General features: G+C 38.1%; 1 protein-coding gene across 1 annotated transcript in view; it reads right to left on the minus strand.

The window, feature by feature from the left end:
* The window catches only part of LOC100773387 (vomeronasal type-2 receptor 116-like), a 44,526-nt gene extending 21,007 nt beyond the window's left edge, over positions 1-23,519 (minus strand). Inside the window, exons 1-4 of the mRNA XM_035444157.1 lie at positions 23,362-23,519; positions 12,831-13,122; positions 3,912-4,727; positions 29-256 (exon numbers count right to left, since the gene is read on the minus strand). Of these exons, the coding sequence (XP_035300048.1) occupies positions 29-256; positions 3,912-4,727; positions 12,831-13,122; positions 23,362-23,519 (1,494 nt within the window). The remainder of the gene's footprint in view (positions 1-28; positions 257-3,911; positions 4,728-12,830; positions 13,123-23,361) is intronic.
* Positions 23,520-24,852: the final 1,333 nt, after the last annotated feature.

Below are 24,852 nucleotides of genomic sequence, written 5' to 3' on the forward strand. Positions count from 1 at the left end.
CATATTAAATGTTCATATTCAGCCAGACCTGATTGAAGTTGCTTGGCCACTTGATCAGAACTTCATTGATGAACAAGCCTTTATCTTGTGGACTTTTGGAGACAAACTCTCCTACTTTAACTACAAATGAATCATGATTAGTATATCCCACAAAGTTTTGTATATCATACTTTTCCATAGGATTCTTCTTCTCATCAAAGCATATTTGGTCTCCAGCAGCATTCGTAAACTGAATTTTCCTCAGAAATGGATGAAGCTGAAGAGAGACATCATTTGCATATGAGTCGTGCATACAAATTTCTCACTGAGGTCCCTAAGAGCAATCTTGTTTCTCTCACCCTACACTAGCTTTCTATTGGTAGAGGCTTCATTTGAGTAATTGTCTCCCCAGTTGTTTCAGTTAGATGAACTTTTCTCCCCATGAAATTAATGTAGGAGTAGCTGAACCTAAATATAAATTTTATATGAAGGGTGGGACATACATAGCACAGAGTGCAGCATTTCTTAGTGGGAACAAGGCCTTGTGTCTCTCCCCAGCATAAAACAATCCTGATTCTAATTCAAATGAAAAAAGTTTGAAAAAAAGTCTACAACTAGAAAATATCAATGTTTTCAGAGTGAAACTAGAGTAAAAATGGAAGCAACACTATGTCTCTGACTTTATAGGTGCTAAGATATTCATCTTCCTTATGGCAGACAATGAACCCATTGTATGGTTAGTTAAGTAGATAGGTGTACATTTATATAGAGAGAGTTTCTTGACAGGATAATATTAGGAGGAGTTTATGCAAAGCTCCAAATTCTTGAAAATGCATATTAATGAGTGCCAGGAAATTAACTGAAGCTGAGTAAGAGAATTGACTTTGTTAAAAGAGAAATTACAGGTTGCACACATGGATTGTGGATCTCTGGTCATATTATAATCCAAGTATTCCCCTCCAGAATTCTAATGCAGAAGAAAGATATTATCATAAAATGGATATTTTTATCACATAACCTGAGTAAAAAATTTAAAAAATTGTTGTGGAAAAGGTCTTTGAGTTAATTCTAAAAGGAAAATTGAGACTTCATCAATTAGCTGGAATAGACCCATCAGAAATTGTGACACCTTTTAATAAAGATGAAATTGCTTAATTATGGGCAGAAAGTGTGCCCTGGCAAAGAGCTTACAGCAATTCCTGGGGAGAGATTAACAATAAATATTCCAAAAGCAAGAGAATTCAAATTATAAAGAGAGGTAACTGAATCTTTCCTCACACTGTACTAGAAACACCAAGAAGTAGAGCATCTACATTCTATACTGAAGCAAATAAATCTGGAAAGGCAGGTTACAAATAAAAACCTTAAGTAAAATGGCTCTATATCCTTATAATTCTGTCCAAAAGTCAGAATAATATGCTATTCTCATAGTATTAATGGATTTTACAGATCCTTTCAACAGTTACTGATTTGCAATATGTATAAAGAGTTGTTTTGTATATTAAAACCACTGAATTTATATCAGGTGATACACAATTGACTTTATTATTTATTCCGTTAGAAGACAGAATCAGGAACAGGAATCATCCCATATGTCTAACACATATCAGATCCCTTACGGATCTACTAGGCCCTCTAGCACAAAGCAATGATGAAATTGATCAACTATTTAAGAGGAAATGTTCTAGAGGCCTCAGAATTTCATCAAAAAGCCATGTCAATAGCAAATGTTTGAAAAAAGACTTTTCATCACATGGCAACAAGCCAAGCAAATTATTAAGAAATGTCCTACTTGGTCTTTATACAACCAAACTCCACTCCCTGCAGGGAGTAACCCCAAAGGGTACTCAAAGAAATTAAATCAGGCAGATGAATGTTTTACATTTTGTAGAATTTAGAAAATTAAAATATATACACCACACCATAGATACCTATTCATGTTTTCAATGGGCACCCTCTTTGAGTTCTGAGAAGTCTGGTTCATTAATTACACAATTGCTAGAAGGTATGGCCATTATGGGTATACCTGTTCAAATATAGACTGACAATGATCCAGCATATATCCCTAAGAAAATGAAACAATTTTTTGCTTATTATATTATGAAGCATATTATGGTATACCACGCAATCCTACAGGGCAGATAGTTATAGATAGATGAAATCAAACTCTAAAGGATACTTAAATAAACATAAAAGGATAATAAAGACTCACAGAAATGTGTTGGATAATGCTTTATTTATTTTGAATTTTTAGATGAAAATGAGAACGGAAAACAGCTGTGGAGAGACATTGGATAATAGAAGAAAACTATGGAATTAAATCAGCCAGTATACTTTAAGGATGTGTTGATCTCAGAAAGGAAACCACGATACATGTTGGTATGGTAGGGGTTTTGCTATTGTTTACAGAGGAGAAGTAAAGCTATGACTACCATCAAAAGTGATAAAGATTCTATTTGAACAAGAGAGAACTCTTACTTAGAAGAGATGACAGTTCCTCAAGCAGCATGGACATTTAATCTAAACTAAACTATAATGCGGACAAATGCTTTTCTTTTGATCACATATAATTTGCCAAAATAGAGCCTCCCCAAAATTAGTGATGGGGAAAGTTTTTGTTTTGCCTTTACAGGGGAATGAAGGCTAATGAATCTGAAGATTAATGGAAAAAGGATACATCTGAAGAAAAAGGACAAATCATCCCATTTTTGCTTTGCTACTAAGAGCTTCTGTGAGAGTATACATCAGTGGACAATTATCGTTCAGTAGGTTGACCTATCAGAAACATGATTCCCTGGTGAGGAGCCACACTTGGAAAGGAAGTGGAATCACTGGCTGTGGAAACCAGTTGTTCTGGTCTGTAATTTCTCTCATGAGTCACTTCATTTCTTGTCTAATAGCAGCTTTGGGTGTATTAAAAGTGCTTGTATGGCATGAAGACAGCTGTGGTTAGCCAGGAGGATGATTCTTAAACTGCATAATTTTGATGAATAGAAAAAAATACTAGGATATTGTACATTACTCAGACTGACATAGGATTTACAGTCACAAAGACTGCCTTTTACAAAACCAGCTAGTTTTGACTTCAGAGCAGATTCAAGGCAGGTTGGTTGCCCCTAGAGACAAATATCTGGCAGTTTCTAGACACAAATACATGATAACATTCTTCTCAGGTGTTGTTTTACTAATTCAAGGTGAGATCGAAGCAAATTTAGTCTCTATGAGTTCCCTACCACTCAAGGTCTGGCTAATTAATTGTTACTGATAAGTCTTGATTTCCAAAGTCATTTTCTACATGGGAATGTGCAACATCCATGGGTAAATGAGACACTGCTAGCCTGAGTGAAACTATGTGACTTAACATGTATTATGAATATGGGTTGGGCCCTGAAAAATAAAATACAATGGAGCAGAGTTGAGGGAAGCATAAGGCAGAGGCAGGGGATGAGGCAGAGGGCAGAGGCAGAGGCAGAGGCAGAAGAGGCAACAGACAGGTGTGTCAATGCAGAGGTAGAAAGATAGTAGCAAAAGGGGGGCAGATTAAGAAAAGTAGAGAGGAAATAAAAGGATATAATAAGTAGAAAAAAGCTGCTGAATAGAGCATTGGGAGAAAAGGCACATTTTTCACAAAGGATTTTTTAAAGATGAAGTAAAGAGAAATTTACCTACAGAAAGCATCCCTGTTTCCTATTTTCCCCCTCAGACAGAAAAGTCTATTAAACCTCAGGTGAGTATCTATCCTAGATTCCCCCACCTTCATGGATTTCCTTATTTACCCTGGTTCTGACTGGGGGTTGGACCCTAGAAGTCAGCAATGTTTTGCATTATTCTTTTCATTACAGCATGAAAATGTGTTGTGTGTTTAACCTCAGTGAAGTACCTACTAATAATATAAATTCCCAGTGTCTCCTTTCTCTATGAGGTAGACTTACCTGCCAAGGTAGAAGCCTGTCCTGGTTTATGTCTTTGTGAAAATCTATTTCTGTTTTACTCAAAAGCATTTCATGGAGGGCATGGGCCACTGCATACACTGCATTCCATATGGAAACGCTGGGCTCAGAAGTGATCATCAAAACCTGTATTTCCTGTTTATTCTTTAGCGATATATTCAGTGGGCAGAGTTCTTGACCTCCACATAGCAAAGGAGAAGGTGAACAGTGAAAATTGTCCAGCCAGAATTTATGGAAGTAAATATCACCTGGGTACTGTGAGGGTGTAAGTGCCTGGATAAAGTGCTTGAAGCCAGGGATATTTCTGTTCTTTGAAAATGAGAAGCTACCTTCAAAAAAGGACATCAAACCAATCCACTTATAAAATACAGACTGTAAGTAAACAAAGTGCGGCTTTGCCATGATCCACATCTTCTTTCTATTTGACCTAATTTCATTTAGTATGTAGAAAAACAGGACATCATCTATATCCCCATAGAACACATGCACATTTACTTTTGTATGTTGGCTCAAATTCACCAATCCACCACCAAACAGTAACTCCACTTTCATATAAGTTGGTATTTTTTCTGTAAAAGCCACACATATATCTTCTGAAGCAAGCTCTGCTGTCAGGTCAGAGAGGAACTCCTTTCCTTTTAGGTCATCAGCCACAATGATCCCCACCCACTTCCAGCCAAAGTGCAGCAATAAAAAGATCATCCCTTGGGTCAGACCTTTGTCTTGAGGAGAAATCTGGTACATGGATGGGAATGTATCTTTGTCACTTAGCACAGAATAAAAGATTCCGTATGTGACCTGAAGAAGCAAAGAAAAAAACTTATTTTGAGTTTCTAGCTTGTCAGGGATAAGAGAGCAGCCCCAGCCCCTACCCAGGGTACCAAATGTGAAATGCCTCTCAGGAGTGAAGGAGGGGTAAAAGATTTTATAGTAATAGTTTTCTATATGTCTGCTTCCCATATATGAGTCAGTTAATACCATGTTTGTCTTTCTGTGACTTGGTTACCTCAATCAGGATGGTTTCTTCTGGTTGGATCCATTCGTGTGTGAATTTCAAGATTTCATTTTTTTTTCTGCTGAGTAGTACTCAATTGTGTAAATGTACCACATTTTCTTTATCCATTCTTTGGTTGAGGGGCATCTAGGTTTCTTCCAGGTTCTAGGTATTGCAAATAATGCTGCTAAGAACATAATTGAAAAGATGTCCTTGTTGTATGAATATGCATCCTTTGAGTTTATGCCTAAGAGTGTGATTGCTAGGCCTTGAGATTGACTGATTCCCATTTTCCTGAGAAATCACCATACTGATTTGCAAAGTAACTGTAAAAGGTTACACTCCCACAAGCAATGGAGGCCTGTTCTCCTTCCCCACATCCTCACCAGCATAAACTGTCACTGATGATTTTGATTTTATCCATTCGGTTGGGTATAAGATGGTATCTCAGAGATGTTTTGATTTACATTTCCCTGATGGCTAAGGATGTTGAACTCTTTCTATGTGTCTTTCAGCCATTTTAGATTCCTGTATTGAGAATTCTCTCTTTAGTTCTGTACCAGACATTTTAATTAGATTATTTGGTGTTTTGGTGACTAGCTTCCTGAGGTCTTTGTATATGGAAAGCAGCCCTCTGTAAGATGTGGGGTTGGTGAATATCTTTTCACATTCTATGGGCTACTGTTTTGTCTTGTTGACTGACTGCCTTGCCCTACAGAACATTCTCAGTTTCAGAAGGTGCCATTTATTAATTGTGAATCTCAGTGTCTCTGCTACTGGCATTATGTTTACAATCCACATATCGACATGTCCAGAGAATCTCAGAAACAATGAGGAACCTAAAGGAGACATATATGATCTCCCAGAGAAGGGGAAAGACACTAGAGCTCCTGAACAACTGGAAGCACAGGAGGAGGGAGGAGGGGGGAAGGAGAAAGTGCAGTGGAGGAGGGGGGAGAAGAGCATGAGTGATCCGGAAGATTGAGTCAAGGGATGAATAGAGGAGAGCAAGAGAAGAGACACCTTAGTAGAAGGTGCCATTTCAGGTTTAAAGAGAAATCTGGCTCTACAGAAATGTCCAGAGATCCACAAAATGAGACCAACTAAGAATCTAAGCAATAGTGGAGAGGCTACCTTAAAAGGCCTTCCCCTGTAATGAGGTCTATGACTACCTTAATTGCCATCCTAGAGCTTTCATTCAGTAGCTGATGGAAGCAGAAGAAGAGATCCACAGCTAAGCACGGAGCTGAACTCCTGGAATCCAGTTGTAGAGAGGGAGGAGTGATGGAAAATGTGTCAAGACCATGCTGTGAAACCCACAGAAACAGCTGACCTGAGCAAGTGGGAGCTCCTGGACACCAGACTGACAGCTGGGGAACCAGCAAAGGACCAAAACAGTCCCCCGAATGTGGGTGTCTGCTAGGAGGTCTGGGCCTCTGGTAGTGGAACCAGTATATATTCCTAGTGCACAAATGGATTTCTGGAGCCCATTCCCCATGGAAGAATACCCTCTCAGCCTGGATTCACAGGGGAGGGCCTAGACCCTCTAACAAATGACTAGATAGACTTTGATGATCTCTCATGGTAGGCCTCACCCTTCCTGTGGAATGGATTGTGGGGTCGAATGGGGGTCAGTGGTGGAGCATGGGAGGATGTGAGGGCAAGGGAACTGGGATTGGTATGTAAAATAAGACTGTTTCTAATTTAAATCAAATTTATAAAAAAATGCTGAATCCAACACACACACACACACACACACACACAATTTCTATTGTAACATCATCCACATTCTGTTATAATGTTCTTTATTGTTCTTCCAAGTGGTAAAAGTTTCCAGTTTATAGACTCTTCCTTCCCTCTCCATCGCCACCATCTCTCCCGAGCCCTACTCCTGTCCAAGGCCCCCATTACCCCAGGATCTCTCTGGGCCTGCGACTGCATTGAGTGGATGCACCCAGACAGAGAGAACCTCCCTGAGTCTGAAAATACCTTACTCTTCCTTCCCCCTTCACTATCCTACCACTACTGAGTGAGGAGATAACCAGGAAAGGAAAGACCTTCCATAGCTGCACACATTGAAGACTTGGCCAACACTTACAACCAGGTGACAAAGGGAGATAGAGAGACCCCACCTGAACCCACTGGACTAAGAGATGGGAAGAATGCAGATTAAGAACACACTCAAAAACAGAAAGACCAATATGGCACCACCAATATCTAGGGACTCTAACCAGCAAGATCCAAAAAACACAACACAGAGGAAGAAGAAGAGACAAACTGAAAAATCTACTTTATGAAGATGTTTGAGAGTCATAAAGAAGAAACAAGAAAATCTCTTAAAGAAATGGAAGGAAGAACAACCAAAAGAATTAAAAAAATCAGTAATTTTCTTAAATAATCTAAAGAAAAAGCAACCAAACAAGTGAAGGAAGCACTTGAAACTGTTCAAGGCATGAAACAATAAAGGAACACACAATGAGGAGATGCTGGAAATAGAAAGGCTGGATAAATGATCAGAATCTAAGAATGTGAGTATAACCAATAGAAAACAAGAGATGGAAGGGAGAATCTCAGTTGTCGACGACTCACTAGAACATATACAGTAATCCACCAAAGAAAATCTCAATTCCAACATATCCCTAACACAAAATATCCAGGAAATATGGCACACCGTGAAAAGGCTGAACCTAAGAATAATAGGTATAGAAGAAGCTGAAGAAATACAGCTCAAAGGTACAGAAAACATATTCAACAGGATCATAGAAGAAAACTTCCCCAAACTACAGAAGGATATGCCTATGAAAGTAGAAGAAGCTTACAGAACACCAAATAGACTGGACCACAAAAAGAAGTCCCATCTCCACATAATTATCAAAACCCCAAACCTTCAGAATAAAGAGTAAATATTAAGAGCCACAAAGGGAAAAGGTCAAGTAATGTGTAAAGGCAGACCTATCCAAATTACACCAGACTTCTCAATTGAAACTTTGAAAGCCAGAAGATGCTGGATAGATGTCTTACAAATACTAAGGGAACATGGATGCCAACACAGACTACTGTACCCAGCAAAGCTTTCAATCATTATAGATGGAGAAAACAAGATATTTCATGACAAAATCAGATTTACAGAATACATATCCAACAACCCAGCACTACAGAAAGTTCTGGAGGGAAAACTCCAACCCAACAAAATAACTGCTCTCACAAAAACATAGGCAACAGATAATCCAACTTTACCAAACACAAAATTAAATATTAGGGTGAAATACACACACAGTGACATGACCAATAATAAATCCAAAACAAACAAGAACCAACAATCAATGAACACCAATATGCCTCAGCGTCAATGGTTTTCACCTGCCTATAAAAAGATACAGGCTAACAGAATGGATATGAAGAGAGAATCCATCTGCTGTATACAAGAAACATACCTCAACTTCAGAGAAAGGCGTTATCTCAGAGTAAAGGGATGGGAAAACATTTTCCAATCAAAGGGACCCAAGAAACAATCTTGTGTATCAATCCTAAACTAACAAATTAGATTTCAAACAAAAATCAATCAAAAGATATGAAGAAGGGCATTTCATACTCATGACAGGAAAAGTACATCAAAAAGTAGGTACCAGACTGGTGCAACCCACAGAAACAGCTGGCATGAACAAGGAGGAACACATCGACCCCAGACTGCTGTCTGGGAGGCCATAGCAGGACAGTTCCAGTCTGTTGAACATGGATGTCAATGAGGTGGTGTCTGCAGTCTATGCAGACGCTGGTAGTGGATCAGTATTTTTCCCAGTTGTAAGGAGGGAATTTGATGTCCCATCCCACCTGAATGGATGCTATCTCGGCCTGAACAAATGGGGAGGGCCTAGGCCCAGCCCAGGATGATGTGCTGGACTTTGGGGAAACCCCATTAGAGGCACTAACCTGCCTGGGGAGAGGATGGGGGATGGGTGGGGGCAAGTGTGGTGTTGAGTGGAGGGTTGAGGGAAAGGGGAGGAAGAAAAAGGATTGACATGTGAAGCAAGCTTGTTCCTAATTTGAACTAATAAAACATGTGGTTAAAAAAATAGATGAAGTCTCAATCTGAACATCTATGCCCCAAATACGAAGGCACCCACATTTGTAAAAGAAACATTACTAAAGCTCAAACTACACATAAAACCACACACACTTATAGTAGGAGACTTCAACACCCTGATTTCAACACTTGATATAAACACCAGAAGAAACATAACAAAGAAACAAAGGATCTAATAGAAGTTTGACCCAATTTGGATTAATAGACATCTATAGAACATTCCATCCAAACTCAAAAGAATATACCTTCTTCTCAGTGCCACATGGAACCTTCTTTAAAATTGACCACATACTTGGCAACATAGAAAACCTCCACAAATACAAAAATTGAAAAAAGCCCCTGTATCCCATCAGACCACCATAATTTAAGATTAGAATTCAACAGCAATACAAATTGCAGAAAACCTAAAACATCATGGAAATGAAATAACACCCAATTGCACCGCTCCAGGGGTGAGGAAGAAATAAAAAAAAGAAATTAAAGACTTCCTAGAATTTAATGAGAATGTAGACACAACATACCCAAATTTATGGGATACTATGAAAATAGTACTAAGAGTAAAGTTCATAGCATTAAGTGCTCACATGAAGAAACTGGAGAATAGTCACACTAGAGAATTAACAGAACAACTGAAAGTTTTAGAGCAAAAAGAAGCAAACCCACCACTCAGGAGTAGATACCAGGAAATAATCAAACTGAGGGCTTAAATTAGTAAAGTAGAAACTAGGAAAACATTACAAAGAATCAATGAAATAAAGAGTTGGTTCTTTGAGAAGATAAATAGTAGCCTTACTACTATAGACAATAAGAGGGCTGAGAAAGAAATCAGAGAAACATCTCCCTCTGACTCTTTAAAGAAAGAAATTAACAAAGATACCAGTAAATGGAAAGATCTCCCATGATCTTGGATAGGTAGGATCAACATAGTAAAAATGGCAATCTTGCCAAAAGCAATCTACAGATTCAACACAATCCCCATCAAAATTCCAGCACAATTCTTCACAGACCTTGAAAGAAAAATACTCAACATTATATGGAGAAACAAAAGACACATGACAGCCAAAACAACCTGTAAAATAGGGGAAATTCCTGAGGCATCACCATCCCTGATTTCAAGCTCTATATAGAGATTTTGTCCTGTAAACAGCTTGATATTGGCACAAAAAGAGGTAGGTAGACCAATGGAATTGGGTTGAAAACCCTGATACTAACCCACATACCTACAAACACCTGATTTTTGACAAAGAAGATAAAGATATACAATGGAAAAAGGTGAGCATCTTCAACAAATGTTGCTGTCATAACTGTATTCTGGCATGTAGAAGACTTCGGAAAGATCCATGTCTGTCGCCATGCACAAGACTTAAGTCTCAATGGATGAAAGACCTCAACAAAAATCCAGCCACACTGAACCTCTTGGAAGAGAAAGTGTAGATACCCTTGAACGAATTGGTACAAGAAACTGCTTCCTGACTGTAACAACAGTAGCACAGACATTGAGATCTACCATTAATAAACTGGACCTCCTGAAATTGAGAAGCTTCTGTAAGGCAAAGGACACAGTCCGGAAGACAAAACGACAGCCCACAGAATGGGAAAAGATCTTCACCAACCCCACATCTGACAGAGGCCTGATTTCCAAAATATACAATCAACTCAACAAGCTAGAGACCATAACACCAATCAATGAAATTAAAAAGTGGGGCAGAGAACTAAATATATAATTCTCAACAGAGGAATCTAAAATGGCTGAAAAACATTTAAGAAAGTGCTCAAAATCCTTAGCCATCAGAGAATTGCAACTCAAAACAATTCTGAGATACAATCTTACACTGGCCAGAATGGTTAAAATCAAAAACACCAATGACAATCTATGTTGGAGAGGATGAAGAGATAAAGGAACACTCCTCCATTGCTGGTGGGAGTGCAAACTTATAAGACCACCTTGGAAATAATTATGGTGGTTGCTCAGGAAAATGGCAATCAGTCTATCTCAAGATTCAGGAATTCCTCTCTTGGCCATATACCCAAATTATGTGTGTTTATACAACAAGGACATATGTTCAACCGTGTTCATAGCAGCCTTGTTTGTAATAGCAGAACCTGAAAGCCACCTAGATGCCCCTCATCTGAAGAATGGATAGAGAAAATGTGGTGCATTTATACAATGGAGTAGTAATCAGCTGCCATAATGTGAGGAGGCGAAGAGGAGGGGATAGGAGGAAATGGAGAAGCTGAAAGTTTGAGTAGGGGGAATGATAGAGGAGAGCAGGATGAGAGATATCATAACAGAGGGAGCCATTATAGGTCTGAGGAGAGATCTGGCACTAGGGAGATTTCCAGAGATCTACAAGCATGATACCAACTGACAGTCTAGGCAATGGTGGAGAGGCTACCCTAAATGCCCTTCCCCTATAATGATACTGATGACTACTTTATATGCCATCCTAGAGTCCTCATCCAGTGGCTGATGGAATCAGAGGCAGGCACCCATATCTATACACTGAACTGAGCTCTGGAATGCAGTTACAGATAGGGGGGGAAAGAAGATCAAAGGGGTTGGGCTTGGCTGGTGAATCCCACATAAACATCTGGCCTGAACAAGGGGGAGCACATGGACCCCAGACAGATCACTGGGACACCAGCATGGAACTGATGCAGACCCCAAGAATGTGGGTGTCAGTTAGGAGGCCTTGGAAATCTATGGGGCCTCTTGGAGTAGTTCAGTAGTACTTATTCCTAGCATCGGAATGAACTCTGGGAGCCCATTTCACATAGAGGGATACTCCCTCAACTTAGACCCATGGAGGAGAACCTATGCTCTTTCCCAAAAGATATGACAGACTGAAGACAACCCCAATAGAATAACTCACTCTCCCTGGGGAGCAGAAATAGTATGGGATAGGTAGGGTGTTAGTGGGGGGCAGGTGAGGCAAGGAGGCATTGGGAACTGGCATTGACATGTAAAACAATCCTTCTAATTTAAATTAAAATGGAGGGAAAATGGAAAAGAAAAGGAATGAGGATCTGGGGGCACATCACCAATAATTGTTGCCTCATCCTTCCCTAATGATAGATTTAATGAAGTCATCACCCAGCAACTAGTGTAAAATGAGAGTCTGTGAGAAAGACAGAAATAATCATGTATATCATGATTTCTTAATTTAGGATGCAATATATATGAATTGTTTTACTGAGTGACAGTAATCAGTGTTGCACTATCTGTTTTTCTAATCTTGATTAATTACCAAGCATGGGGTCTACCCTAATGCTTTCTCAGTTTGTAGTGATGCTTGCAGATGGTTGGTTTGCCTCAATAGTGCTTTGTTAGAGCCTATTGTGGGGTTATCTCTAAGTGGATGTTCTCTGTGAGTGCTACTCAGAGATCTGCTCTTCTGACAGATCATAATTTCTTTGCAAAATTTTTCAGTAGAGATGCCCTTGAGGATTGTTCCAAATTAATTTATATGTCCTGGGTTCTCTCTTCCTCTCTGTCCAATGTTGAATACTGGATGAACTATGAGATTTTATACCCTATCTTGTGTAGTTAGTTATATGACTAGTGAGCAGCACTTATCTATGAAGCCTCGTGGTACATCTTGCCAAAGATTGAAGATAGAATCATGAATACTACTAAGTGATCTCCTTAGGAATCCAAGTATTTACTGCTTATGTTTTCACCACATTCATTCCACCACTGATCATAGCAGTATCCAGATAATTCATTCACTTCTATTTTAAATCAAAGGCAATAAACAAGTAACTCAGTTTTCTTTTGTTTTGTATCCTACATGACTGTGGATATCAAATTTTACAAACTTACTTGTGGAATTTTGTAGAGTTCCAAAAGAGTTCCAATTGCAGCAGAAAATTCAGGCCTGATTCCCGCAATGATTCCAAGCGCTTTGTGTTGAGTTTTGCATTTGTAGTTAGGAATAAACTCACGCCTTTCAGACAACCACATCAGAGGGCCCTCTAAAGTTCTTCGGTGAGAGTGAAAGGCATTGTAGAGGTGGAATCCCAAGGTTACATTGGGAAGCAGGTGGGCATCCTTATTGATCTCTTCAATGGCAAAGTATAAAGTCAGCAAATATTGGTAGTTTTTCCATTTCCCCCTAAATTGGAGGGGCAGAATGATGAGCACATTTAGGGTATTATGACCATCAACTCGTAACAAATTTGGGATATTAGAGGATTTGAAGCCCTGACCTCTTTACTGACATGTAAGACTAGTGTGAGTGAGCCCCTGGCTGCTAAGGAACATCATGGAATGGCTCAGGTACTCTCAGAGTTTGACTTATACTTCAGTATTGGTTTCTGGAAGTGCATAGTATGGATTGAAGTGTCAGGTGTCTGTGTGCTATGGTTGCTGAATACATGGTGCATATGGTGCTTACGGTACATGTTTATTCATCAAACACTGAGATAAGGAAGAGTCAATTATATTTTCTCTAGAATGTGAAGAAGAACTTCATAAACTTTTATTTTGTACTGAAACGATCTTATACTCAAATTCTATTTTATATTGGAATTACAAACAAGATTGAATTACATGACAATCCCAGTTTCCTTGTCCCTCTTTTCCTCCCCTAACACTTCCCCCACAGCTAAAAACACTACCTATCCTTTCTTCTAATCTACACCTGACTCAACATTTCTGCTCCCTCATGACCTCTGCTTCCTTCCTTTTCTTCCCTTCTCATTCTCATAGCTCCCGCCCCCCTCTCTTCCCATGTTCTCAATTTGCTCAGGGGATGGTGACCCTTTGTCCTTCACTAGGGTACAGAGTTTGTCTCTTTTAGGGTCCTCCCTCTTTACTAGTTTCTCTGGCAGTGTGGATTGTAGGCTGGCAATCGTTGACTCCATGTCTAAAATCCACATATGAGTGAACACATATCATGTTTGTCTTTTTGTGACTGGGTTACCTCGCTCAGAATGGTTTCTTAGAGTTCCATCCATTTTCCTGCCAAGTTCAGGATTCCATCACTTCTTACTGCTGAGTAGTACTCCATTGTGTAAATGCACCACATATTCTCTAACCATTTTTCAGTTGAGGGGCGTCTAGGCTGCTTCCAGTTTCTGGGTATTACAAATAGTGTTGCTATGAACATCGTTGAACAGATATCCTTGTTGTATGAATGTGCTTCTTTTGTGTATATGCCTAGGAGTGGAATTGCTGGATCTTATGGTAGACTGATTCCCATTTTCTTGAGGAGATGACATACTGATTTCCAAAGTGGCTGTACAAGTTGACAACCCACCACCAGTGGAGAAGTGTCCTCCTTTCTCTACATCCTCTCCAAAATAAACTGTCATTGGTATTTTTATTTTAGCCATTCTGACAGGAGTAAGATGGCATCTCAGAGTTTATTTGATTTGCATTTCCCTAATGGCTAAGGATGTTGAACACTTTCTTATGTGTTTTTCAGCCATTTTAGATTCCTCTATTGAGAATTGTATATTTCTGTACCCCAATTTTTAATTGGATTATTTGGAGTGTTGGACCCTAGCTTCTAGCTTCTTGAGTTCTTTGTATATTTTGGATATCGGCCCTCTTTCAGATGTGGGGTTGCTGAATATCTTTTCCCAGTCTGAGAGCTGCCATGTTGTTTTGCTGACTATGTCCTTTGCCTTACAGAAGCTTCTCAGTTTCAGGAGGTCCCGTTTATTAATTGTTGACCTCAGTGTCTGTGCTACAGGTGTAATGTCCAAGAAGTGTCCTGTACCAATTAATTCAAGTGTCCTGTAACAATTAATTCAAGGTATTTCATACTTTTTCTTCTAATAGATTCAGCGTGGCTAGGTTTATGTGTCGATCTATGATCCACTTTGACTTAAGTTTGTACAGAGTGAATGGCTTGGGTCTACCTCTAGTCTTCTACATGTTTGCATCCAGTTATGCCAGCACCATTTGTTGAAGATGTTCTCTTTGTTCCAGCGTATATATTTGGAATCTTTGTCAAAATCAGGTGTTCGTATATACTCAAATTTAATTGTCTAATACAATTAATTAATTTCCTATCACCGAGTGTTAATGTTTATCTATGTGAGATGGACAGATGGCTAAGCAGCTAGGGACTCTGATTCCTTTTGTAAAAATCTATGGGATCAATTCCCAGTGCGTACTTGGAGACTCAGAACCCTTTGTAGGTTTAGGCAAAAAATCCTCTTCTAAAGTATGTGGGCACCAGGTACAAATGTGGCCAACACACTTATAGAGGAAGGTAAGCACTCAAACACATGACATAAAATAAATAAACCATTTTGAAAAGTGTTTCTGTGACTTGAGAAATGACTGAGAAGTTAAGCCTACTTGCAGCTCTTGTGTCATATTCTGATTCAGGTCACAGCAGCCTCTCTTTGTGTTACTATAGTGTGCAGCACAGTTTAGGGGGAACACACATCCTCCTTTGGCCTCTGCAGGTACCAGGCACAGAGACATATTGGCAAAGTAATTAAAGATATAAAATTTAAAAAAATCTTTAATAAAATTTAAAAAATAGTAAACAAAAAGAAGATCTTTTATTTCAAGATTACAGTTTAAATGAGTGAGCAGAGTTTCCTGTGTAATACAGTGAAAGAATCAAAGTAAGTAAAAACAGAACACATAAAGAGGAGAGTCTCCTGAATCCATGAGGCAGTAAAAGAGTGCTAAAAATGAGAGGAAAGGAAACTTTGGAAGAAAGTGCATGGGCTCAACTTTCTCAACATGGCATTTTTTGGTTGGGGAGGGGTCAGCAGGAGGTACTTTCAAAACCTGGAGTAGATGAGAGCCTGGCTAACCCCACTATAGACAATAAGAGAACTCATGGGCCTCAAGTCCACTGTGTTCTGTTGAAGCAGAGATTCTACCTAGAGACCTGTGGGCAGCAGGAAGAAATGCCTTTGGTTACACTGTGTTTCATGAGGTCTATGGCTAGATGACACATTAAGAGAGCATCTGTTGTTCAAACACTGGCAATTAGCAACCATTCAGGGAGGGAGAATTAGTCTTCCCTTGGGATTATCCAATACCAATTGTTCAACAATATAAGTGGACATGTATATAGTGTTTATATGTGTACATATGTATCAATGCATGTATGTATATAAATACATAGATGTGTAGCAATATGTACATTGCATAAATTCATATATGTGTATAAAATATGTGTATGCATGTAAACATGTCTATGAATTTATATATGGCTATAAATGCACACATGAATACAAATGCTTACATATATATATACATGCATATGAATGCATATATACATAATTTTACGTATGAATTATATGCATAGAGGTGTATATATACATATATAAATGTAAACATGCATATAAATACATTCATGTATATAATTACATTCATCTATATAATTTTACGTATGTGTATAAATGAATGCATATGAATAAAAGTGTACCTCTTTATAAATGCATACATGAGAACTCCTGGAAATAGTCATTTGTGGAGACTGGCTCTTTAAAACTCAGTGGTGTGTAAAGATTGGATGGTTGCAGATCTAGAAATTCATTACCTTATTCTAGGCTGACTGTAGAAGCCTGAAAAGCTATTTCTTGGACAGCACTGCAAGTGAGGTAGTCTCTTATAACCAAATCTAGTAACTTATCAGAGCACTGGCTTCCAACAACCTAAAAGCTAGGAATAATATCAGATGTTATCTTGGGCTTTTCCTATTTTGCCAGGGACCTCTTCTCTGATGTTTCTACCAATTTATTTGAGTTACAGCTTTCTTTATATTTTACTATGAGATCATCATGAAATTACATCCCCAAGGGAACATTGAATCTTGGATCACCTAAGTCTGTGTTCATTGGCCATGATCACTCAAATTTGGTTCCAGAATAAATTCTCTCTTTTTCAATTTGAGCTGGGGCTGAGATTTTTCCAATGACACCAAGCAATACTGAACACTAAACAATTGTGGGTTTAGTGGGTTATATTTGTACCTTTGTTTATATATATGTGTATGAATATTTCTTCATAACAATAATTATAAACTAATGAATTTGGGAAGGAGCAAGGCTGGGGGGACAGGATATTGTTGGAGGTAGGAAAAGAAAGAGGAAATTATAGAATTAGCTTTTAAATGTCCAGCTGGAAGTCTGCAATTACTGAGGATAGGGATATTTCTTTCTGATTTAAATTTAATTCACTACATCTAGCAGTGTACGTATATTTTCACTATTTTCTAATGTCTTATATGCCTAAAATACAGTTTCATCAAATCTGCACCTTAACCTTTCATCCACTTTGGATGCCAGCAGGTAGGAATACAGTTTCCATGTAGGATCCATCTGAATTCTACATGTCCTATGGCTCAAGTATGTGATGTTCTCATCCAACAGGTCCTACCATTGAATTTTGGAGGATAACCAAACCACTGGAAATAGATTGTAACATTTGAATTTTTTGCAGAATTCTTTATTTGAATTAGAAACAAGATTGTTTTTTTGTGTCAATCCCAGTTCCTTCTACCTCCCCTCCTCCCCTCCCACCTCCCCTTAACTAAAACCCTACCTATCACATACCATTTTTGCTCCCCAGGGTGGTTGAGGCCTTTGATAGGGAGTCATCAGAGTCTATCATATCCTTTGGGATATGGTCTAGGCCCACCCCGTGTGTCTTGGCTCAGGGAGTATCCCTCTATGTGGAATGGGCTCCCAAAGTCCACACCTATGAACTAGTAGTACAGGAGGTCCCATAGACTTGAAAGGTCTCACAGAAACCCACGTTCCTGGGGTCTGGATCTGTCCCATGCTGGTATCCCAGCTATCAGTCTGGGAGTAGAGCTGAAAACCCTGATATTAACCCACACACCTAGGGAACACTGAATTTCTGACAAAGAAGCTAAATTTATACGATGGAATAAAGAAGAAATGGTGCTGGTATAACTGGATGCAGGAATGTAGAAGATTGCAGATAGATCCATGTCTATCGCCATGCACAAAACTTAAGACCTAAAGGATCAAAGACCTCAACATAAATCCAGCCACACTGAACCTATTAGAAGACAAAGTGTGAAAAACCCTTGAATTAACATTTGAGTTTATATCAAGAGCATTAAAAACAACTTAAAACAAGTAACTTGTACCTAGAACTGAGATTTTTGCTCAATGAGACATGATATTTTGGAGAGGCATTATCCCCCAACTGTAAAATAACCACATTTAAGTGCTTTATAAATGTATGTATTTAGGAAGCATCTTTAGCAATGCATTTCCATTACGTTTTGTCCAAGGTCTAAAGTTAGGTATTTCCTTCACATACTCCCTCCTCTGCTCACCCATCACTTGCTACTTAACTCTGTTTGCTTCAGCATTTCCATTCTTCTCTTCACACCACATGGGTTCTATTCTCCTGCTAGTGACATCCCCTATCCATTACATGTTAATAGTTTAATGATTTATATGGGTACTCTAGTTAAGTAGAGATACCAGAAAATTCAAATCTAGCATCTGCACATGACAGAAAGATTTTGGCTTTTTCTTACTGTGTCTGGGTTACCTCATTCAGAATGATAATCCCAGCTTCATCCATTGCATGTAAATTTCATAATTCTATTTGTGTTTTCAGCTGAATAAAATTAAATTTGAACATGTTCCACAGGTTCAATATCATCCATTACTGGATAGACATCTAGGCTGTTACCATTTCTGACTATTGTGAATAAACCAACACTGAACATGAATAATCACGAAATTTCTATGGTAGGATATGCAGTTTGTTAGGTATATGCCTAAGATTAATAGTCATAGAGGATAGTATTGCTATCATTCCAGAAATTTAGTGCATCTCCACACTAATTTCCATAGGGCTTACAGCAGTTTGTGATCCCCTTGACTCACATATATTCCAGCATTTGTTGGAGTTTATGTTCTTGTATACGATGATATCGCAGGGAAGTTTTAAGTTGTATTTCACTGATTACTAAGGAGATTGAACATCTTTATAATCTTTCTCAGCCATTTTTATGTTATCTTTTCCGAATTCTCAGTTTAGTTACATGTGTTTTAAAGTGGGTTGTTTGCTTTATCAATAGTTAATTCAATGTTTGCTTATTACACATTGGGACCTCTATTTCCTGTTATCTCAACTTCTCTGGTTTTGGAACAGTTGAGAATATTTGAGATACAGTCTTTAAGCCACTCAGTGTTGACGTGCGAATGTATTATCTACAGTATTTGTGGCCCATGCACCAAGCAGCTTCCCTCACCCTACTGGGCACCCATCACATGAAAAGGGTTCATGCTCTTTGTGATTTGGGACATTTCCTCTGACATATCTCTCTGTCTTCTTGGGGATACCAGGTATCTACCAATTTCTCTCTCATCCTTGCTGTCTCTTCCAACATGTTCTTTGATTACTCCGGGAGCTTGCTCTTCATAGTCTTCATGTGCCTTCTTCAATCTTTTTTCTTTCCTCTGACTTAGAGATTCAATTGAAACTAATTGTCTTATTGCAAATGGCTTGGCCCCAGGACAGCTCAGTGGCTAAAGATGGACACTGGATTATCAATTGCCCATAGATTGTGATGATTTCAGCTATATCACAAGCACATAATCCCAAAGTCACTTATTTTTAAACTCTTTCTGTTCTCCACTCTCAAAAAATCTCTTATATCTCCATTTTTCTTTGATACCTACTCCTGTTCTATTGGAACCTTCTTTGTTTTCTGCATGCTCTATTCCCTTCGTCTGATCACTGGCTGTAGTTTTTACCAAGATTCAAATATCTTTGCAGTGTGGGTAGTATTAAAACTGTGTTATTCTGTTGTACTCTATAAATAAGGTGCTTCTGGGGTTGGATTTTAGCCCTGACTCTAAATACCTGAGCATGCTGTTTAAAAGTTTCTTTTGAATCTGTTCTGTGTGTAGCTGGCCACCTGAATCTCTAAGACAGTGAGAAGGAAAGCAAAACCAATAGCTCAGGAAGGAACACTGTGTGGTTTAAAAAATATAAAAAGCAATATTTCCCCAGTAGGAATCCCAGGTGCTAATCTACTCCCTTTCTTATGGCACTCAAACTTTAATAAATTATAAAAATTATGTTAAAATTTTAAGACTATTTCCTACAGTTTCTGTAGCTCTGGATTTGTAAATTCATTGGATGTGATTTAAAAATTGGTGAAATCTAGTACAAACTGTCAGGTTGAAATTTTTAACAAAAAAACTTGACAAAGTTAACTAACGTACAACCTGATTATGTGTACTTGGAGTCAACTCTTATTTAGAAAAATATATTTGAAACAGCATACTGTACATGTTACTTGGATTAGATTCTTATTTCTGGAATAAAAGACTTACTATAGCAAATGTTTGATAAAGTTTTATAATTCCTAAGGGGCTACGAGTCTATTCATGATAACAGAGACTGATTTAGAGATACATGTGTGATTAGTTATGTCACTGCTGTGTTCAACCCTAGGCATCTAGAAAATATAGATAAAGAACAATGTGTGTTTAATCATTAAGGTATGTTTGTTAAACAAATATATAAATTCCTAAAGTCCATCCAGGCTACCACAAACTGACATGAAGACAGACATATACCTTCTTTGTCTTTGCTAACTATGTTAATCTTGATGTATTTGAATGAACTAAGTTATATAAGAAACTGATATTCTATAAAATGCACTATTAATGATTACAAAATTAATGTTCCCAGACTCATTATGGACTGTATTTTTAATTTATGACTTTATTTTGATGCTAAATGATCTTTAATTCAAAGTTGTAAGGCTCAAAGTAAACATGGATACCTTTGTAAAATTCTAATCTTATAAAAACTACCAACTTGTAAACAGTAGAAAATAATTAAGACATGTAAGTTAATGTTCAGTAACTTTATCAATGATCCGATTCTTTATTGTAGTCAGAATTATATTTTCAGTCATGGTGAGTACAAATGTAATTCATTTACAATGAGACAAAATTTAGGCATAATGATATATATATATATATATATATATATATATATATCATCATCATCATCATCAAAGAAATGTGTGAAGCAAGTCACTGAAAATAAGTATATTTGTTTTTTACACATAAGGTATAGTTAATGAATTAAACAATATCCCTCAAGCCCCTCAAAGAGATCTGCTGACTGTGGAACTTAAGGAACTTAATAAAAATGCTTCCCCTGCTAAACAAAACTACAAGCTTCTGGAATCAGCAGCTGAGGCCATCCACAAATAAGATGGGAGAAACAGACTCCACATGAATCTTACATCAACTGTGGTCTTGATGATTACTGCTTCACCCAATACTAGCTTCCTGCCAAAACTTTGGACACTGTTAGGTTGAATGCCCTACTATGCCTGGGTAAGGTAGGTCAGTTTCTCAAGTTCCTCTTCTACAGAAATATGGCTCAGATCTCAAGAGTTCAATGGTTGATGGCTGATGCTACCCTGTGTGGCAGTCAAAGTCTAATGGTGTCTTATGTCACATCCAAAAACTGACAACTTGTGCTCTGAACAAAGACATCCAGATCACCATACAGGATCCCAGACTGGTTTCCCAGGTTTCAGGGAACTCTTGGTAATTTAAACTGATATAGAAGCAATTTGGTTTCTGTTTCCTAGTGGGATTTATCCTCCTCAGATCTTTGATAGTGTTGCTAGCAATTTGTACCAGTATAAGTTTATCAGCAGCAGTCAGATCTAATCAGATCCTTCCAACAAGGATCAGCTGCATGGTCTGTCCATATCATGTGTGAAAATTAGGTCTTGTTTTTTCTAAGCTAATAGATCATTGCTGAGGAAGGCAGACATACAGACAGGGTTAATTGCGGGCAGGCTTTACACTGAAAACCATAATCTCAAAAAAATGATTTAAATGAAAATCAAATGGAAACAATCACCTTTTGAATCTTTGATCCCATCAAGCAACCATCTATGTCTCCTGGTAAAAGATTGGATTTAAAAAAGGTTTAAAAAGGACAAGACCTTTGAGGGTCTAGGGAAGTGACTTAAAGTCGGTTAATGCAAACTGCAAAGGTCTGCTTAATTTATTTAAGTTATGTGAAATGAGACTTAAAATTTCAAATGTACAGATTTTTATCTTATTAATCAGTTGCTTTCTGATATGCTATTGATCTAGCCTTGGTAAAATACTGCCTATTATTTTCATTGTCAAAGGGCAAAATATTTAGTTTCCTTTCCTTTTTTTATATTCTGGACAGAGAGAGAAGGGAAAAATTGTTTATGTTTGTATCATCCTTTGGGGCCCCAAGTTTTTACAATGGCTATAGAGTATAAGTCTACAACTATAGATACTGGTTAAATGCCTGGAAGTCTGTTTCCTGATCTCACACAGCAGTGAATGTGTTGAACCTTCAAGAAGACTCTTATCAGTAGAAGATCTCCCTAATCTAGAATAGATGTTCAAATGAACAATGGCACAGATGATAGCAACAATAGAAACAAACAACAGCAAATATAAAACAGCAACTCATTCACAATATTATAACTAAATAACAAATGAACTCTAATATTCTCAAAGAGATCCAATGTTAGATGAGTAATTCAAAAATAAAGATAAATGACCTAAAAGCAGATAGAAACAAACAAGAGAATTCAACTAGGCATTGAGGAAAAACTGCAATGCTGTAGAGGAAAACAATGGCTGAGGGATAAATAAAGGAGCCATATATGTCAAAGAGTCATTACCAAGAAACTTAAATCCTAAAGAGAAATTGAGATGCTTGGGAAGGGGAAGAACAAGTAAAATTGTTGTAAATGGAAACCACAAAACTGCCAATAAAATACAGTGGAAAGTGAACCCAGCACAACTGACTGATGTGAAGACAGAATATCAGGCATGATGGATGCGATTTTCAGAACACTGCTTTAAAATATCAATAAAAATGAAATAAGTAATAAACATGTCCATGGCATCCAAACTCTGAGATCTTTTAAATAGATCAATGCAAGAACACATGGGATAGGAGGTACTAACATACATACTAAAGACATGGGGATTTAGCAGAAACTCCCTATGTTTGTAGAAGGAAACAGACGTTCAAACACAAGACATTGAGATTCCTTAGTGAAAAGGGTGGAAGCTCTCCGTGGCACATTAGAGTCAAAAGGTGAAAATAAGTTGAAGCCTGACCGTGGACTCATAAAATGGACAGACACAACAGTTGGCATTTCTCTATCTACTTGACTAGAAAAGTAAAGAAGAGGAAAACAAATGTCTGTAGATACATAAAGAAGGAGGAAAGTTTGCAATGACTTTCACATGTCCGTGTATACAATTCATTATTTTCAAAGGAATTACATGTGCACAGATGAACTTGCACTGTCAAGTAGCCAGAACACTCTCAGCACAGTCACACAAGTACTTACATCATGATGTCAAAAAGATTCGGTTTTTTCGTAAAAGGTATCTCGAATTTGTCTTGTAAATCTTGGGTGACGTAAATGGGGATAAATGCACCTAGGATTATGTCAGCATTCATGTAGGTGGTGGGATTCCAGTTATTGGAACACTTCTCATCGATCATTTCCCCTATTGTAAAGAAATATTTCTGGAGTAGGAAGAGACTAAGAAAAAGAAGGGACATGGCAGGGTCTGAAATACACAGAGACAATGCCCTGCACCCTGCAACAATGCTTAGCTAAGGATATTATTGGCTAAGGTCATAGTACAGGTTCAGACCTCAACAGTGTCAGAGAAAACAGTAGCTACAGCTTATTCCTGATGTTGCATCAGGCCTTCAGGCTGCATGCATAACCCATGGTTTTCATGCCCGACAAAGGCATAGACAGAAGCAAAGTCCAGACAACACAATAAGAGTGCTGAGATTCTCCTCTAACTGTAACCAGAGTGACCCTGAATGTGCTGACTTTCCTTGCTTCTATTTAGCTCTTATACATGTGCTCTGGGGATCCCATAGTCCTGGGACTGTGCACCTGCATCCTCTATGGTGGTGGAAAACATGTTTACATCCTTCCTTCTTCCCCACCTCTATGATTTCATCATGGTCCAAAGTGACTTTGGAGAGCACTATAGCCTGAGACAGAGGTGCAGGTCATCACCACAGCTTGTTTGTTTTGGATTGCTGTTTTGGAAGACACATGGAGGAAATGTGAACAGGGGAGAAAAGGCCATAGCTGGAACTCACAAAGCAACACTTCCAATATTTCATCCAATTCTTTCACTTGAGAATGATGTGTTGATGTCAGTTTCCAGTGTCGCCCATTTAGAAGCACACTAATCTTGTGTCTATTCTGACTCCCTGGTCTGCTCTCTCCTCCTTACAGCAATAATTAGTTAGATGTAGAAAGGAGTACGGACATCTTAAACAAATACAAACCATCATTTCCCACCTCATCCAAGCACAGTATGAATGTTTCCAATCAGTTAACAGTGTTCTATTGTTAGTGCTCTCTGCTACAGCCCCTCCTCCACTACATTTTATAACAAATAATAATCACAATACTTTATCTCTACACTTCTTCCTCTCTACACTTCTTCCTCTTTCCTATAATGCTAGTTATCAGAATACTCTTGATATCATTTCATTTTATACTATTGATAATTATGATAGAGTATAAGACAAATCAAATCATATGTATATATGTTACATAGGCAACAAGAATTTATGAAAAATAACTCCCTGAATTTTCAAAAGAGCAGGTGTTGTATATTCAGGCTTTGTGGGATGAAAGGAAAGGAGAAATCATGTAATTATACCCTAGCAAATAAATAAACAGACATCGCTCATGTATACCCTTCCAAAGTTTTGGTTATTGGATTCCTTAAATTATACACAAAGACCTTTTCAATTGAACAATGTTTGTTAGTATTGTCTGCTCTGCATATATCTTGAAGTA

The sequence above is a fragment of the Cricetulus griseus genome, chromosome 4, assembly GCF_003668045.3.
Source record: "Cricetulus griseus strain 17A/GY chromosome 4, alternate assembly CriGri-PICRH-1.0, whole genome shotgun sequence".
NCBI lineage: Eukaryota > Metazoa > Chordata > Mammalia > Rodentia > Cricetidae > Cricetulus > Cricetulus griseus.